We start from the raw sequence: 19,870 nt of genomic DNA on the forward strand, positions 1-19,870 counted from the left end.
TTCCTAGGTAAGTGGGTATTGGATTGCAGCCCGAAACACGTAATTCCATGCCTGTAATGTAAAAGACTTAATGGCCCAGAGTGCTAGCCTTCTAGTTTAGAACCTGCCAACACTTGCCTACTTGATCCATTTCAAGCATGTAGGTTGCAAGAAAAAATTGTGAACTGCCGCAGGCAGATTTTGAAGCAGTTCAAATATCCCAGGCTACACTGAGTGCTTGTCTGTACTTCCACATGTTCCATGCCTAGAAAAAATGGAAAACATTATTTCCCCAGGAAAACACGCTCTTTACTGGTGAATTGGAACAAACAGCAATCTGTGCAAAACCTCATTCAGGTTTTTGGGTGCAATAACCCGATTCAGCAGCAAAGAGAGGCTGAGCCATGGATGAGCCCTCAGATTATCACGAGCTTTCAAAGGCAGGAACACAGGAACCCTTTTATATGCAGTGTCAATTCAGAAGCATTTCATGGAGATTAGACAACAACAACAGCAACAAAATAATAGGTCTGTCAATGACCACTAGTCATGATGCTATATATAGTAGCAGAGGCAGTATGCTTCTGAATACTACTTGCTGTGGATCACAAGTGGGGAGAAGACTGATCGGGCATCTTTCAATGGCCACTGTACTGCATTATGGGGAAAACAGAGTTGTTTTTACCATGTGGACCTGATCCTGGCTAGCTTCCTTCTGTGGCATTTGGTCAGTGGTGTGGTAATGGATAGAGTTGGACTAGGTTCAAATGCCCCTTTAGCCAAGAATCTCAAGAGTGAACAATCTCCCTCTGTTAACTTATCCACAGAGTTGGTGTGTGGACAGAAGAAGGGTGAGGGAAACTATGACAAATATATACTTCCCTTGTACCTAGATGTCGAGATCGGGGAGAAAAACCACACAGCACAGTTTCTTCTAATCAGCATTTGTGCTCTCTGAGCACCAACTGAACAAACACTTAATGGGTTAAGGTACCCATTTGGAAATAATGGGTTGGATCCAACATTGCATGAGTCAAAGGCAAACTTTCTGGCAACCTTCCTCCCTACAGACCCTCTCCTTCAAGTTTATTTGGAGGGTTGGAGAGGAACACTGTGCGTTGTGCCTTGTGGGACTGCCGTGGGAAGGAGGAATTGCTCAAAATCAAGTACAGGAATCTTGCAGTCCGTTGACCCAAGATTATTCTGCCTGATTTGGGGCAATGCTCCCCTCCTATTACAGCCTAGGAATGCCAACAGAAATGGAACAGAACATAGAAATGACTGCAGTTCACATGTTTGTCAGTAATCAGGAATAGAAATTGGTGAAGTGAATGCGACCAATACTTGTTCACATCGTTGTTGTTTAATTACAATACTTAATCAATGAACTTATTTACATTGTTTTGACATTTCCTTTATACTGAAATGAATGACAGTTACATAAGTTACATAAATAGTTGCATAAGCTAAGTAACTTACGTAACTTAAATAGTTAAATAGTAGTCAATGAGACAAATAACATAACATTAGCGGAAACCGAATTGTAGCGGAATGGAAACAGTGCTGATTGTAATGACTGTTAGTCAGAACGGAAATTGCAGCCTTCTTACATCCCTGCCGCAGCCCCATATGACACAACCCATGGTGTTTTGGAGGTGTCCTCACCCCCCACCCTCTTTTCAGGGGACACAGTGAGGAAGAGAGGAAGGGAAGGATCTGTTGTACCCACAGCGTTCCACTGGTGCAACTTTGGATACAATCCAATGGATCTCTTTTGGCTCTTTGTGCTATGCTTGCATGATGCCCAGCAAGAAAGGGGAAGACAGATACACTAGTGTCTTAAATCTGTTTTCCAAATCTGTTATGCCAAACAGTGACTTAAATTAACAGTTGCTTAAAAAGAACACAGACAAAAGTACAATGTCAAGTACTTTAAAACCAACACCCACTTACAAATGTTACTTCACTTACGGAATAGCACCATACTATATCTAAACCACTGCTGATGGAGACAAGAAGCAAATGTGTGGGCTTCATAAACCAGTAGTGATGTGCTGCTTACAGACCTTGGCTCATGCAGGCCATGCACTTTCGACAGGAGACATTTTACCGAGTACACAAACTTTCTACAACATGCATGAAATTGTGAAGATGCCCCAAAGGTGCAAAAGGCCTCTTTCTTTCTGCCCCGCCTCCCCACTTCCTGACTCGGTTCCCAAATGTAGGCTCTAAATATAATTGTTTAGTTCAGCTGAGTGATGCCTTTGTCCCGGAAGGAATTTTTTTTTTAAGAAGGTGTGTTAAGAAAAACATAATGAGCTGGATCCAAATTGTACACATTGATGTAGAAAAGGCTCTGTTTGGTTGTCTTTTAGGTTCATTGTCCTGGTGAAAAGGACCAATTCCAGAATGTACTGAATGTGATTAAGAATGCTCTCTGCGTGAAATTGCAAATGAAATTCATGCATGCACATTTTAAGACTACAGTAAGCTTAAACCATACCCCCTGCCATCCAGGAGCGTGAAACTAGTTTTAAGGAGACAAAAGAGGAATAAGTAAAGAACGCCACAAGGGTCCAGATTATTAATTAATTTCTTTGACGTGTAAAAGGCAAAACAGGATTAGATTTTAAATCTATCATTGCTATTAAGGATCATTCTGAGCCAATTTTTCAAGTACTTTTGCAAGTTCATCTCTTGGAAACTTAGGCGTCTGATTTTGCCTACATAAGATTGGTAGCATAGCTAGTTCATCTATATAAACGGGCAGCAAAAGCTAAGCACTTTTAAGCCCTGTTGATTCCAATGGGAGGCAGATTTAAGCACACGTTCAACTCTCCCGTTCAAATCAACTGGGACCGATGCACAGAACCAATCTGATTTAATAGAGCATATCCATAGTTCGCCCAACCTTTCGGAGCTATAGTTGATGACTGCTTGTAATGATTTCGTGGCGAGAGCAAAGGGAATCGTGATGCATCCACCAAGCAAAATTTCTACCATGTGCCCAGCCCAATAGAGATCAGCACGAGCAAGTTGCATTTGTACATTTCATATAGCAGGCAAATTAACATGCCAAAGGAATGGGGCTCTCGAAAGCACTGGACAATAAATTGTACATGTCTACATTACCTTTGACATTATGGCCATTGTCTGATATTCAGCAGAGTAAAGAAAAGCAGAGGGGAAAAACAATAAACTCTATATCCAAAGACTCAACAGTGGTTATTTTTGAAAGTGTATAATTTTTTAATTGAAACTGTTACCCCAACATATGTTCAAAGGGCCCCAATTTTTATTTTATGGAACCTGCTAATGGGTAAGATCCAAACATCTCTCTGTGTGAGTGGAAAGCACTTGTGTTCACACTCAGGGGGAGGGAGGAGCAAGAGGGCCTTCAGGCATACTGGAAAGCCCCCAATTTTGAGAAGTTACTGTTTGAAACCTCTCTGGATTCAGGCTTGTGTTTGTAGCAAACTGATGATGGGCATGATCCAGCCAGTTACACATATTTAACAGCTCCACTCTGTAACCACTTCAGGATCTATGTAATCAGTAGACCAACGTAGAATGTGTTATAAAATATTATATAATGCATTATAGTAGACCATGATCGTGTGCCATATGCATAGCTGACTTTGAAAGTTTGAAAACTACATTGGGCCGGTTAATGGGGACCGGGAAGGGAGAAGCCATTATTAAAGAATTAATTAAACTTGTATACTGCCCCGTACCTGTAAGGCAGTTCACAACATAACATTTGTAGTGCTTAAGCAGCTGTGCTGCCTCCCTTTTCATTTTCAGGTACAATTCATGGAAGCCTAGAATTGTAGAGTTGGAAGGGACCCTGAGGATCATCTAGTCCAACCCCCTGCAATGCAGGAATATGCAGCTGTCCCATATGGGGTTCGAACCTGCAACCTTGGCACTGTCAGCACCATGTTCTGACCAACTGAGCTATGTCCAGGGAGAGTATATCGTGGGAGCTACTGCCTCAGGTGCCAAAATCACTTGGGCCAGCCCTGACTGACTCTGATGGACTTTCACTACCAGGAAGAAACCATTTTATTATTACAAGCTAGCCAGCCTTTAGTTTCTTTCTTTGTTTGCCTACATTTTAAATCCACGGTAGGATTGCTGTTTTATTCTGTTCTTTATTTCTTGTGCTTATTTTGATTTTGCTGTCAGTTTTAGCATGATTTCCCCATGCCTCCTATGTGGTTGTTTATCTCATGGGCTTGTGGATTCCCATGAGAACATACTCAGTTTGACCTTGACTTGTAGACAGAAATGGAATGAGCAGCACTGGGAGACAAACAAGAGCGGGTAAAGCAAAAAAGCAAACAACTTTGAATTTACTTTCCCAGCCGCGCAGATCATCGGTCCCTGCTGTTTTGGAACTAGAAGAAAGTGAGCAGCTGTCGGGTGAAGATATGGCAGCAGGTGGAACTGCTTCAGTATTAGACAAAATACTTGAAAAATTGGAAGGCCTAGATAAAAAGGTGGATGAACAAACGGCAAAGATCGACCAGACCAGAGATTCTGTTAACAAGTTAACTGAACAAGTTATTTCGAACGCTCAAGCAATTAGTAATTTATCTGAATCCACTGTAGAAAATCGGAGATTGGCAGAGGAAGCCATTCAGAGAACTGCAGTATTGGAGCAGGAGGTGAGACCACTCCATAAGCAGGTTGGGGAACAACAGGCCTATCTGTCTATGATTGAACTTCGGGCCAGGGAAAACAACCTAAAATTGAGGTTTATACCAGAACTTTGAGTTTACTTTCCCAGCCGCGCAGATCATCGGTCCACGAACAAGGGAACTTAACTGAGTTTTTAACAAAAGAATTTTCCAAGTGGTGGCCTTTGGAGGAGGAAAAGGACTTTAAAATTGTGACTGCTTTCAGACTTGGAAAACTTACAAGGGAGGACAAGCCCAGAGACTGTTTCATTACCCTGAGATCCAAGGAGGAAAGGGATAAAATACTAGGACTACATTACGGAAAGTCACTCGAAATTTTGGACAAAAGAGCAGAGATTTACAAGGATATTCCTAAACAACTTTTGGCTCTTAGATCTACCTACCTTGAATTATTCAAGCTGTTGAGGAGCAACCTGATTATCTTTAGGTGGGAATTTCCACAAGGACTATCTTTCACGTTCAGGGGGAAGAAGATTAAAATTAAAACAGCTGAAGACAGAGATAAATTTTTGAATTCGTACGGAGAGGACCTTCAGAAAGGGATTGAAAGACCCTCAGGGGCTGGACCACAGCCTGAACCCACATCTACACCTCTGGGGTCTGTAGACCAGGATAAAAAGATACCACCACTAGAACAATAACAGATTTGACCAGGATGTCTCTGCAACTTCTGAGTTGGAACATAAATGGCGCCAACATCCCGGAGAAAAGGAGAAGGATATTTCATATTTTGAAAAAAGAACAATTGGACGTTATTTGCTTGCAAGAAACACATGTGACTAGGCTACATAGAAAAGTGTTAATAAATAAAAGATTAGGCCAAGAATTTATTTCATCGCACCGAGTAAAGAAAAGAGGTGTGGTGATATATGCAAAAGAGAGCCTGTCACCAAAATTTCTATTTAAAGATGAACAAGGACGAATTTTGGCAATAGAGATCCAGACCCAAGGAGAAAAGTTTTTGTTATTAGGAATTTATGCGCCAAATGAGGGAAAATCGGAATTCTACAAGAAGTTGCACGAGATTATGCTGGATTATCTGGACTATGATAACATCATCATGATGGGAGATTTGAATGGAGTGGTATCAACCAACATGGATAAGTCACATAGCCAAAACGTGACAAAAGACGGCAGACTACCGAAAACATTCTTTGACATGACTGACAACATGGACTTGATTGACATTTGGAGAACAAAGAACCCTCTAGGAAGAGAAGGAACATTCTTTTCTGAAGCCCAACTGACATGGACAAGAATCGACCAAATTTGGATAACCAGAGGCCTGGCACCCAAGATAAAAAAAGTGGAAATCTGCCCAAAGACTTGCTCCGACCATAATGCGGTGAAGATGGATATGAGATTAACTCCAACCGGCTCCTTTAGATGGAGGATGAATGACAACTTGTTTAGAGATCAGGACATTATTAAAAAGGCCCAAAAAGCTTTGAAGGACTATTTTGAGATAAACCTGAATACTACGGTGGAAAAAAGAACTGTATGGGACGCAAGTAAGGCGGTCATGAGGGGGTTTCTGATACAACAGAATACTATCAAGAAAAAAGTACAGAATGATAAGAAAGATAAGATCTTGGAGAAAATTAAAGAATGCGAGAAGAAGTTAAGATCGAGACCAAAATCAAAGGAGATATTAAGAGAAATCAAACATTATCAAGCACAATATTCAAAATTGATAAACCAGGAAGTGGAATGGAAAGTTAAGTTAATGAAACAAAGATCCTTTGAATCGGCAAATAAATGTGGAAAGCTGCTAGCATGGCAGCTGAAAAAGAGACAAAAGCTGAATACAGTAACAAATTTAGAAATTGAGGGAAGAAATATTCAGAACCCAGTGGAAATCAGAAAGTCCTTCCAGAGATATTTCAAACAATTATATACTCAAGGGCCGCAAAATGAATCAGAGATAGAACAGTTTCTAAAGAAGAATGGTTTACCAAAGTTGACTCTCCGGAATAGAACAATCCTGAATTATAAAATAACACAATTAGAGATTGAGGAGGCCATTCAGAACATGCAATTGGGCAAGTCTCCAGGGCCAGATGGGCTTACCTCCAAATATTATAAGACATTGAAAGACTATTTGATACATCCATTAATGGAGGTTTGCAATGAAATTATGGAGGGGAAGAAGGCACCGGAGTCGTGGAAAGAAGCTTCCATCACATGGATACCTAAACTAGAAACTGAAAAGACACAACTTAAGAATTACCGCCCCATCTCCCTCCTAAATGTGGATTACAAAATATTTGCAGACATTTTAGCAAGTAGATTTAAAAAAGTCTTAAATGAAGTAATTCACAAGGACCAGGCAGGCTTTCTCCCAGGTAGACATTTGTTTGCAAACACAAGGAACATTATTGATATTTTGGAACTCCTGCAAACAAATATTAATACAAAAGCAGTTTTGATATTTATAGATGCGGAGAAGGCCTTTGATAATATCTCCTGGAAGTTTATGAAGAAAAATTTGGAAGGGATGGGAGTGGGGCGGGGTTTTTATAATGGGATAGAGGCAATTTATTCAGAGCAAAAGGCAAAACTGATAGTCAACAATGTGGTGACAGAAGAGTTTAGAATTGAAAAAGGAACACGACAAGGTTGCCCTATATCCCCTTTGTTATTTATATCGGTCCTAGAAGTGCTCTTGAATATGATTAGAGGAGACCGGTGGGTGGAAGGTATCCAGGTCGGAGCGAAACAATACAAACCGAAAGCATTTGCAGATGACCTAGTTTTGACCCTACAGGAGCCAGAGCCCAGTACTAAAAGGGTATTACAACTGATTTATGAGTTTGGTCGAGTGGCGGGATTTAAACTTAATAAGCAAAAAACTAAGGTTTTGGAAAAAAAATTGACTTCTTCAGAATCAGAAAGGTTTCAGAAAGAGACAGAATTAAATGTGGTTAAAAAAGTGAGATACCTAGGGGTAAATATAACAGCGAAGAACAGGAACTTATTTAAAGACAATTATGAAAAATGTTGGTCTGAAATTAAAAGGGACTTAGATGCTTCGTCAAGACTGAAACTTTCTTTGACAGGACGTATTGCTGCAATTAAGATGAATGTATTGCCAAAAATGTTATTTTTGTTTCAAACTTTGCAGATTGTGGACAAAATGGAGTGTTTTGGGAGGTGGCAGAGAGATATTTTAAGATTTGTCTGGCAGGGCAAAAAGCCCAGAATCAAGTTTAAGATATTAACTGACGCTAAAGAAAGAGGGGGATTTGCCCTGCCAGACCTAAAGTTGTATTATGAATCAGCAGCTTTCTGCTGGTTGAAAGACTGGCTACTTCTTGAGAACACTGATGTTTTAGATTTGGAAGGATTCAACAATGCGTTTGGGTGGCATGCATATCTGTGGTATGACAAGGCTAAAATACATAAGAATTTCAAGAACCATGTTGTCAGAAAAGCAGTATTTAATGTCTGGTTGAAATATAAAGACTTATTGGAAAATAAGACCCCAAGGTGGTTATCACCAATGGAGGCTAAGGCCGTGAAAAAACTCAATATGGAGGCCAAATGGCAGAAATATTGGGAAATAATAGAAAAAGATGGAGATAACTGGAGGTTGCAGAGTATGGATAAAATAAAAGATAAAGTGTGAGATTGGCTACATTATGCTCAGATTAAAGAAGTTTTTAAGTTGGATAAAAAGGTAGGATTCCAGGTGGAAAAATCAAAGTTAGAAACTGAACTGTTAGAACCCAGCTCTAAGATACTTTCAAGAATGTATAATTTGCTGTTAAAATGGAATACACAGGATGAAACGGTCAAATCAGCCATGATAAAATGGGCACAGGACATAGGGTACAACATCATGTTTGCTGACTGGGAAAAGTTATGGACCACAGGTTTGAGATTTACGGCATGTAATGCCTTGAAAGAAAATATTATGAAAATGATATACAGGTGGTACATGACCCCAGTCAAGCTTGCAAAGATATACCATGTGTCTGATAATAAATGTTGGAAGTGTAAAGAAGCTGAAGGAACATTCTTTCACCTCTGGTGGACTTGCCCTAGAGTGAAGGTTTTCTGGGAAATGATGTATAATGAACTGAAAAAGGTATTTAAGAAACCAGAGGCCTTTCTCTTGGGCATTGTTGGTCAGAGTGTGCAAAAGAAGGATCGAACCTTTTTTATGTACGCTACAACAGCAGCAAGGATACTCATCGCTAAAAGCTGGAAAACTCAAGAATTACCCACACTGGAAGAATGGCAGATGCAACTGATAGACAATATGGAACTGGCGGAGATGACGGGCAGAATCCGAGACCTGGGAGAAGAACTGGTGGAGGAAGACTGGAAGAAATTCAAGGACTATCTACAAAAATATTGTAAACTGTATGATTGTTAAGAAAGATGTAAGATTAGCAAAAACATGGCTTCAACAAACTAGTTATAAAGAATATAAATTTAAATTCAATTGGAAGATGAAAAGATAAATTTGGGATAATTAATATTTTATGATTAAGCTTCAATAAGAGTATGTTAAACCCCAAAATTTGAGACATTAAATATTGGAAAATTATATTATATGAATTAAATCAAGTTAATAATTTGCTGGTAAAATTTATGTTTAGAAAGCAGGAACAAGAGATGTGAGGAAGTCCAAAGTTGAGAATGAAATGTGGATAATGGAAAATATTATGTTATTATGTATGTTTTTTATTGGTTATACAAAATTTAATAAATATTATTATAAAAAAAATATATATTTTGATTTTGCTGTCAGTTTTAGCATGATTTCCCCATGCTGCTGCAAGGAAATTATTATTGTTTTAAGCTGAAGAGCAGCCAATTTTTAGGAAACATTATTCACCAAACCAACAGGAGAGCGAAAGATCCAAGGAGTCACACTTTAACATACAGTGGTGGCTTATCCAGAATTGGCTTTCCTCCGCTTTTTCCAGGCACGCTCCATGATTTAAAGCTCTGTGTCCAAGTGCCCCATGAAAATCAACTCTTTAAAGCTCCATTGGAGCAGACCTCAATTCATGGAAAACCTCAATTAACATTTTGTTCCTATTCAGCTTTAAAGAGTGGGTTTTTGCGGAGGACGCTCAGGGCAAAACATACACACAACTCCAAAGCTCAGACACGAAGTGTTAAAAGGCTGGTGTCTGCCTGAAAACTAAGTGTGGATAAGCCATAATAGATCCTAATAAGCTGAGTAACAATGTAAACCATCCCATTTAACTGTCACAATTTACAGGTGTTGATTTAAAAAAGAAAAAAGAAATCATACCTTCACTCGCATGCCGGTCCCGAAACACATTCTTGGGATGGATGTTAAACCCCTCTATGTTGTGTATTGAAGATGCTCTCCTTATATTGCAAATACTTTCCTTTGACTGGGCATGGGTAAGTCCTGTACTGGAATGTAGCATATCTGGGTATAGTCGATCCCACTGCCGTTTTGGAGATGAATGGTCAAGGGGTCCTGATATATTCACCGGAGGCGAACATGTGCTTGGCTGGATGAGCGCCTTGGTGTCGTCTGCTTCCGAAGGACTGCAGCTTTCTTTTGTAGGGGACTTGAAGTGCTTCATCGCCATGGAGTCATTGCTGCGTTTTGCTGAGTCAACAATCACAGCATCGGGATCTTCCTGTGGCAGAGACTGCTTGCGGTATGATAAGAGGCTCAGCCCGGGTATCTTGAATCCCAAAATTTTGCCTAAGTAGAAAAGGGGAAGTGCCGGATTTTGTATATGTATGTGTATATATATATATATATATACACACACACACACACACACACACACACACACACACACATATATATATATAACAATCAGTCACTGAAATCCAATGGTGTGTTTGCTTTGCTTTTTTTATTATTTATAGATAATTTTATTCAATACAAGTTAAAATACATACATAATCACAACAAAAGAAAATACAAAAGAGAAAAACGAATACATCTATCCAAGGAAAAGGAATTATAGAATATTTTGTCTCTTTCCATATCTATAGTTATGTATACCTCTATAAAATGCTATTCATGATAACACAGTGAAATGAAATGTAAGATATCAGAATAAAGAAAAAGGGAACAAAAAGAGGGACTTCTGGGTTGGCGCCATCGCCGAATGGCGGACTCCCTCCGAGCACCGGAGGGAGCCTGCTCGGCAGGGGCTGGGTCCTACTGCGCCGGCGACACGGGGACCCTCAAAAACCATGGGCGCTGAAACCCATGGACATGGTGACTCGGCTGGCACCTTTTGCGCCCCCCGACCCGCGAAGGAGCCTTTTTAAAGGCTGCGGAGCGGGTGACAGGGGGGGTGTGGTGCTTTGAGTCCTCCGCTTCCCCTGCCGAGCGAAGCCGCATGCCATTCGACGGAGAGCGCTGACTTCTTCTATTGAAAATCTGGACTTAAAAGAATAACCCGTGAGTAATCGGAACCTGGACTAAAAAGGGGGATAAATTTTTTTTAAAAATTCGGAGCGAGCGGGGGAGGCGCAAAAAGGAAGTCAGCCCCCCCGTTGTAGAAGAGTTAAAGCAAAGGATTTGACAACTAAGATCGAGTGCAACCCTACTTTGACAAAGTTATTAACTTCGCGAGGGAAAATTATAAGACTGAGCTGGAGGAGAAAAGTGGAATTGAATTGAATTAAAAAGCAACCCCCCCCCCGAACCCTGGGAGCGATTTGTGAGAGCGCCGGGAGAAGAGAAATAGAGGTTTTGACAGCTGTCAAAGAGCTGTCAAAGCGGAAGAATAAAATAGAGAACTTTGTTACGAGGACTTTGCCGGTTACATTTGCTACAAATTGGATACAAATTGTTTTAAACAAGGAATAACAAGTTATTTTGACTGGTGGATGTGACCTGGAAGGGAATTCAGTTATTGTAAACCACCTAGAGGAGCTGAGGGATATTACAAGTATTGTTGGCGTGGAATTTGACTAGAACTTTCTATCTCCTGGGAAACTGCAGAAATGGAACACTATTTTGTCTACAGAGGTCTACACACTAAAGGAGACAATAGATTTATCTATTGAAGAATGAAAGGGACTTGACGTAATGTTTTGTTCCTGAATAACAAGCCTCTGCAGAGGAATTAGAAGCTTTTGGAATTAGAACATTTGTGCAGGAGAGCAGGGGAAAAAAAAAAAGGAGGAGTGAGATCAACAAGAACAACAAAAATAATAAGAACTGGATAAAGCTGGAAGTGGGAACATTTGGGACATCCAGATTTGACAGGCTTAAAGAAATAAAATTGGAGTTTTTACTCCTAGATATAAAAATCTGGATGGAAGAAATGGGCCTTTTTTGAGACAGATTCCTTCCAAGATTGGACATTCGAAATTAAAGATGACTGGTAAAGGACTATGGCTTAGAGAGATGTGGGAACTCCAGGAAGACATCAGACGTTGAGGAACATTGGGAACGCAACCGGGAAAGGGGGGAGGGAAATTTGGAATCCAAAGGGTGTAAAATTATTTTTTTACCTTTTTCTATTTTAATCTGTATTGCATATTAAAGGGGGGAACTCGCGGAAGGGAACAGGTCGATTTTAGGGGATGGGAAAATATTTTTAAAATTGGGTCAATGATAATAAGTTTAAATTTGGGATAAGAACTTGTTGAATTTATTTGTTTATTTATAAGAATTGGAATACAAGAGGGGGAGGGGAGGGGAAGTCCCGGAAAGATGTTATTGGGAAAAAGATTTTAAAATTGGATGTTTTGTTTTGTTATTTATTTATTTATTTATTTATTTATTTTGTTGTAATTGGAAAACCTTAATAAATATCATTTAAAAAAACAAAACAAAAAGAGAATAAAAAAGTAAAAAAACAGATCATATATGAAATTTTTTTAAAAGTAGATAAGTACTCACAATACATAGCCATTTCTTAAACAAATTGTTTCTTTTGAAAGAAAAAAGAAAAGAAGAAAAGAAGAAAAGAAGAAAAGAAAAAAAACGACTTCCACCGTTCACCTCACGCGTTTTTAATAATCCGTTCTTCAGAGCCTCTGTTCTTCATATTTTCCCTTTGGGTTTCCTTAATGTCTCACTTTGTATTTTTTATATTACGCACAAGATTATTCTAAACACAACCAGATTTTTGTAGTTGAGCCCTGGTTTTGTAAATAATCATTTAAACACTCCCATTGCTTCATAACCATAGTTTTGTATTTTCTCCTTATTATATCTGTCAATTTTGCTAATTCCAGGTACTCGCAAAGTTTCCCCAACCATTCTCTTTTTGTTGGGATGCTTTCCTCTTTCCAATTGCTAGCAATCAAAATTCTTGCCGTTGTTGTCGCATATAGAAATAAGTTAATTTTCTCTTTGGGGATATCTTTATCTAAGAATCCTAATAAATATGCCTCTGCCTTTTTTTTATGTGATGTCCTTATCAATTTTTTTATTTCGTCATGGATCATGTCCCAAAAGATTTTAATCTTTGGGCAAGTCCACCACATGTGATATAATGTACCTTTTGTTCTGTTACATTTCCAACATTTGTCGTTGTTCCTTTTATTTATTTTTGACAATCTGTCAGGGGTTAGGTACCATCTGTGGTGCATTTTTCTGGAATTCTCCCTTAATAAATCACAAGCAGTAAAATTTATATTTTCCTCCCAAAAAGTTTTCCATCTTTCCAGATCTATCTCATATCCCAAATCGTACTCCTATTTTAACATGTTTGGACAACTGACTGAGGTAGGCGGAGACCTCCAGGTATCCCACCTGGGGGAAGGCAAAGCCAAGCCTATGCTGTTGGGGCCACTCCAGATCTAGGGGCTGCACGCGTCCATGCAAAGGGCGCCCCCGTTTTAAGTGGGGAGCGGTCATTCCCCTTTCGTCTCTTGTTCTAGGGTGGTTTTCATTAATAGTCTATACATTTTTGCAAGTATTTTTTGATCGCTCTGTAGTATTTCCTTTTCTAATTTTGAGGTTTTATTTTCAAATCCCCCCCTTTTTATGTCTTTTTCATAAGTTGCTTTTAATTGATAATATTGTAACCAATTTATTCTAAATGTTTGTAATTGTTCGTAAGTTTTTAATTTAATATTTACATCTGCTTCCTCTAATATTTCCTTATATGTTGGCCAAGTCTCTTTTACATTACTCTTTAATGTTGTAGTTGCTTCCACTGGCGAAACCCATTGGGGAATTTTCTCAATAATTTTTCCTTTTGTTCTTTCCCAGACATCCAATAAAACCTTTCTTACTATGTGGTTTGTAAATTTTTTGTGTTGTTCTTTTTTATCATAGAATAAGTAGCCATGCCATCCATATATTTTGTCCCAGCCCTCTAATGTTAGGACTTCATTATCTTTTAATAATATCCATTTTTTTATCCAGCACCAACACGCTGCCTCAAAATACTTCCTTAAATCTGGCACTGCGAATCCTCCACTTTCTTTTGGGCCCATCATTACTTCTGATTTTATCCTTGCTTTTCCCCTCTGCCATATAAAATTTGCAAGGTCTCTTTGCCAGCTTATAAAATATTTCGTTCCTATTACAATTGGAATCATTTGGAATAAAAATAGAATTTTGGGGAGTATCATCATTTTAATCATAGATATTCTTCCTCCTAATGATAGTTTTAATTTTCCCCATTTGTCCATACTTCCTTTAATTTCTTTCCATTTTTTAATATAATTATCCTTAAATAAATTTGTATTTTTATTTATAATCCATATCCCTAAGTAATTCACTTTATTTTCTATTTTTAGTCCTGTTATTTCTTCTAATTCCTTTTTTCCTTTCTCGCCTATATTTTTAGCTATCAATTTCGATTTATCTTTGTTCAATTTGAATCCTGCTACTTCACCAAATTCTTTCATTCTTTCCAATGCTTTATTTATACTTTCTTTTGGTGTTTTGGTTGTAATGATCACATCGTCTGCAAATGCTCTTACTTTATAACACTGTGTCCCAAGACATATGCCCTTTATTTCTTCATCCTTTCTCAGAGCTATTAATAGAGTTTCTAATATTGTTATAAATAGGAGTGGGGATAAAGGACATCCCTGTCGCGTCCCTCTCTCGATGTCAAATTCTTCTGTAATTTCATTGTTTAGGATTAATTTAGCTGCTTGTTTTTTGTAGATTGCTTGAATTCCATTCATAAATCTTTTACCTAAATTTCACATGTTTTGATCATAAATTTCCAAGAGACACTGTCAAATGCCTTTTCAGCGTCTACTAAAAGCATTGAAATTTCTTTACTTGGATTCATTTTCGCATATTCTATTAAGTCTATAATTATTCTAGTGTTGTCCTGTATTTGTCTGGTTGGTAAAAATCCTGCCTCATCTTTTTTAATTATCCTTTTTAGCAGAGTTTTCATTCTATTTTCAAGGACTCCAGTAAATATTTTATAGTCTATATTCAATAAAGATATTGGCCTGTAGTTTTTTATAAGTCTCAAATCTGTACCTTGCTTTGGGATAAGGGTTATTAATGCTTCTTGCCACGAGTTAGGTATTTCTCCTTTATCTAAAATTTCATTCATAATTAATTGCAATTTGGGTGTTATTATTTCCTCTAATTTTTTATAATATGTTACTGAGATTCCGTCTGGTCCAGGCGATTTCCCCTCCTTCATATTTTTAATCACTTTTTTAATCTCTTCAAGTTCAATATTTGAATTTAATATTGCATATTCTTCTTCTTCTATATCTGGTAGTCTATTTTCTGATAGGTATTTTTGAATTTTCTTTTCCTCTTTGTGTGTTTGCTATGTCTGAACAGGAGACCACTCTATCAAATAGATATCAGCAGATCGGTACATATGCCACAATCCACAGGGGAACACATTCACATTGCACACATAAACATGCTGTCTTCTTGCAGTTTTCTGTGCAAACGCTGCAGATACACCACCACCCCAACACACACCAAGTCACCCAACTGCTTGATAAACTCCCCTTCCTGAGTTCTGAAAGCATTGGGGGGGGAGGGGTAAAGGTAAAGGATAAAGGGACCCCTGACCATTAGGTCCAGTCGCGGATGACTCTGGGGTTGCGGCGCTCACCTCACTTTATAGGCCGAGGGAGCTGGTGTACAGCTTGCGGTTCATGTGGTCAGCATGACTAAGCCGCTTCTGGTGAATCAGAGCAGCACACAGAAACGCCGTTTACCTTCCCGCCGGAGCGGTACCTATTTATCTACTTGCACTTTGTGACTTCAAACTGCTAGGTTGACAGGAGCTGGGACCGAGCAACGGGAGCTCACTTCGTCGTGGGGATTCGAACCGCCGACTTTCTGATCAGCAAGCCCTAGGCTCTGTGGGGTCACCACCAGTCACCAAAATAAATGTTCTGATGCTTAGGAGCCAACTCCTGGTGGCCATGGGTGCTTGGGCACCCAAAATAATATAATTGTGGGGGCTGGGCACCCACAAAGTCAATGAGTGAAGCTGGAGAGAGGCAGCTAGCCAGCCTGTGTGTCGTTGCCTCTGAGAGACAAGCAATGCAGCCAGCCAGCGAGGCACCCTCTTCTGGGGAGGTGGGGGCTCAGATGTGGAGGCAGAATCTCTCTGCCTCCTAGTCCAAGCCCCTCCCCATGGAAAAGGGTGCCTCGCTGGCTGCGGAGAGAAGAAGGAAGAGGAGCCGCTGCAACACGGACATGTGACATGACATGCACATGCCTGCACATAGTGTATGTGATATCACATGCACAATGCGCCATGTTGTGTCCATTTTTGGAGGAGCCCGTATTATGGCAGCAGGCATTCATAATAATCCTGAGGGTGAGATGGCACCCCCGTTCTGATGGGACAAGGGAATGTTTGTTCTTTCATATGCTGACACTTTGTAGTTGAACAAGAGAATATCCACTACAAAGAAATGACTTAATACAGGACCAATGGCCTGTGCAGTGCAGTGTAATAAAGTGAGACATCCCTGAAAAAACAAACAAAGACAGAGGTGTGTGATTGCTAGATTAAGTTGCTGGTCATGTCCTTAAACAAATAATGTGGGTCTGTGTCGTGCTCATAGCTACTTTGCTCCTCAACCAGCCTTTTCTTGTACTCCAGTGCAATGCAAGGGCTCCAACTCCTAGGGGCCCAGGTCTTTTTGCCCCTCCCAATAAAATGTTTGAGAGGGCTGCCCCCCAACGTGGATGGACATTGCCCCTTCACTGTGAGAAAGCACCTCGGAAGAAGACAACTGTCTCCCAGCCCTCATTCCCACATTCCCAAGCTCCTCTTCTTCTTCTGCCCACCACTGCCCTGTTGCTGGGCTTTGGGGTGGGGAGTGAGGTCAACAGAGGCAAAAAGTTAGGGTAGTCTAGTCAAAAGAGCATAACAAACACCTGATTGCTTTGGAATGATGACTATGGGGTCTGATTGCTATGGGAAAGTTGTTGTAATCATTTGATTGGTTGTTTGTAATCACATGCTAGCTTAGATAAGAGTTCATGTCACTGTACACCACTTTGCAGCCTGACCCTACATATGTTTCTATTCAGTCAAGACCTAGCTCTTCACTAGAGGCTTGCTTCTTCTACTTTTGGCTACCTGTGAGGGTAACATCCAGTTTAGGAACCGCTTTTTAAATTTCTGCATCAGAATGGCAAAATCTGTGTTCTTTCTGAATTGAAATAAAATGCTTAATGAATAATCAAGATGATGGACTATGCTGAAATGGCAAAATTGACCGGGAGAATCAGGAACCAAGAAGACAAGACATTGAATAAAGAATGGGAAAAGTTTGCAGACTACCTTAAAGAGCACTGTCAACATTTAAGAACGTTAGCAGGACTGATATAACACTTGTAATGTATGAAATTTATGGTTAAAATGGGATATAAACAAAATTTGGATAAATATTATAAGATGCAGTAGGAAAAGACTTGCAATGGAAACCATGATGGGGCAGGTGGAGGTCTAAGGATTCAGGGAATCCTATATATGTACAAAAATGATTTTATTTGAATGTAAATGATATATGAAAAAACTGAAAATAAAAAAAATAATTAAAGAAAATGAAATGAAATACTTAAATGAGGTACAACTACTCTGTTCCATAGAAGCCCTGTATGTGCAATAAATAAAGAGTTTTCATACAACTCCTCACATGTTCACTGAATGAACGATGGGGAAGAACAATTGTATTTCCTTGCCATACACTACTCAGATGAGTCATGGCTCAGTTCCAGAGCAACTGCATGCAGAAAGTCCCAGCCTCACTAGGTAGGGTTGGAAATGTTCTCTGCATGAAGCTCTGGACAACATCTTCCAGTCAGCGTAAGCTCCTGGGGCAGAGTTGCCACCTGAGTCCTTTTGCTCTTTGGCTCTACATCGAGCAAGGGACCCTACCAGGTAGCAGCCAATCTCATAAGCACTTTGCCCTCTCAAGCTTTAGAAGGCCATGTGTGTTTGTGGGGTGTGTAGAATAGTTGACTTTGGATGGGGATGCTTGAGGGACTGGATCACTGCAAATTCTGATGCGAACTGACCTGATCTGTACATCATGAACGAACGAAGGTATCTGCCAGCTTTCACACTTCCTAAATGTTCTGACACTGTTCTCAGCTTGAGCAGCTCATCAAGATAAACTTTACAATGCATAATATGAGAAACAAATAAATTTAGAAATGCATATTTGGTGAGGAAAATGCATTTTAGATTACATATTTAATCATGTATTTAAAGATGAATTTCTGGGGGAGAAGAAGAAGAAGAAGAAGAAGAAGAAGAAGAAGAAGAAGAAGAAGAAATTGCAGATAAATGCAGATTTTATAGGTGGCTGATTCATTTGTTCCTAGCCATGGAGTATGCTTTAAATTCACACTCTCTGTGCCCAAGTGAGAATAAGAATCCCAGGATACCAAATGTCAATTTCTGTGCAGATGCTTTATCTATCTACACTGCAGACTGATGCATGTTTGGATCTGCATTCCTACCTAAACCATGAACATTTTCCACCGGTCCGTATGGTTCTTTACAACAATAATCACAGCGTGTAGAGGTAGTAAGCAGGTCAGAGACAGAGGCACTCTTCTATCTCCTCTGTCTACACAAACACTCACTCACTCCATAGCATTTAAGAAGAGACAAACACGGCATGGGAGAAAGCCATTGGAGTTGTCAGTCTTCAATTTGTACCCATAGATCCAATGACGTGCAACTTGGGAGCTGTCCAGGAAGCTTTTGCCTAACAGCTAATGTATGCTTGACAAACTGGCTACAGCTGAAAATTACCAAAGTACATTAAAGTCATTGTGTAGTTTTCGTAATGCACGTGAAATTGAGTTATAAAACAGTCTGTAAATCAATTGTGCAAGCTAATTACATCAAAGCTCAGACAATTACTATAGTTCTTTGTTTATCAGTGCATGCCCATAAAGTAAGATCATTCATCGAATTTCCTTGCATTTTTGCAATGGAAAATGTAGAAGGTTCCCTCCCTGCCCTGCTGCTGTTCTATTTTAGTAATAGTCATGGTGGTGCAGATGGTCTTTTCTGCTTCGCTAGGTTAATACAACCATGTTTGGCTGCAAGGCTGCATTGCTGATTTAGCTGTCTTAACTGCTAGTTCAGCTGGAAAGGATACCCATTGAGAATGTGGCTCACTACTAATACTTTCAGGAATGAAATGGGAAACCCAGATGAATATCTTTGCCAGTCTTTTTCTAACTGGAAAAGAAACTTCCAATGTTCTGTTTTGATTTAATTGAACTGCCTTTTGACAGGTGGCTCATTTCTACTGTAAAGGCAATTAGCAACTTAATGATCTTTCATATTCTTTCTTTTGTCTCTCTCTAAAAAAAGAAACCCTCTTCTATTATTGGACATGAAATAGGCAGAGCTCACTTGTGTGAACAGGACAGACATTGTCACCTATATAGCCTGATCTTATCCATTCTATCTATTTATTGACATCATTTGCATCATATTTGCATCTTGTACTTGGAGGTGTTTTCTTCACTGCATTATTGCTGTAATTGTAGTTATTTAAACTTGTTCTTGTTTTCATCTTTTAGGACTGCTCAGATAATTTCTGTTATAGGGTGGTCTATAAATAGCATAAACAAACCAGCAAAAACAAAAAACAAAACAAAAACCCTATCTCATGAAACGCTCATGAAAATAATGAGTAGGGCAGATATGTTTGACAAGTCTTGCTAATCCTCTTTTGGAAATATGGATTGAATCAGCAATACAGCAAACCTGCTTGGCAAGGGACTGTCT

At 39.4% G+C, this 19,870-nt stretch overlaps 1 protein-coding gene across 8 annotated transcripts in view; it reads right to left on the reverse strand.

Annotated features, from left to right (window-relative positions):
* KCNH7 (potassium voltage-gated channel subfamily H member 7) overlaps positions 1–19,870 on the reverse strand; it is a 264,571-nt gene that overhangs the window by 71,357 nt on the left and 173,344 nt on the right. For 5 of the 8 annotated variants that reach the window (XM_079976249.1, XM_079976248.1, XM_079976245.1 and 2 more), the window contains 2 exons: positions 9,955–10,383; positions 2,483–2,506 (listed from right to left, as the gene is read on the reverse strand). In XM_079976249.1, the coding sequence (XP_079832375.1) occupies positions 2,483–2,506; positions 9,955–10,383 (453 nt within the window). The remainder of the gene's footprint in view (positions 1–2,482; positions 2,507–9,954; positions 10,384–19,870) is intronic. The other 3 variants (XM_079976250.1, XM_079976247.1, XM_079976246.1) reach the window with 1 other exon arrangement.

The sequence above is a fragment of the Podarcis cretensis genome, assembly GCF_951804945.1.
Source record: "Podarcis cretensis genome assembly, chromosome: 1".
Lineage (NCBI taxonomy): Eukaryota > Metazoa > Chordata > Lepidosauria > Squamata > Lacertidae > Podarcis > Podarcis cretensis.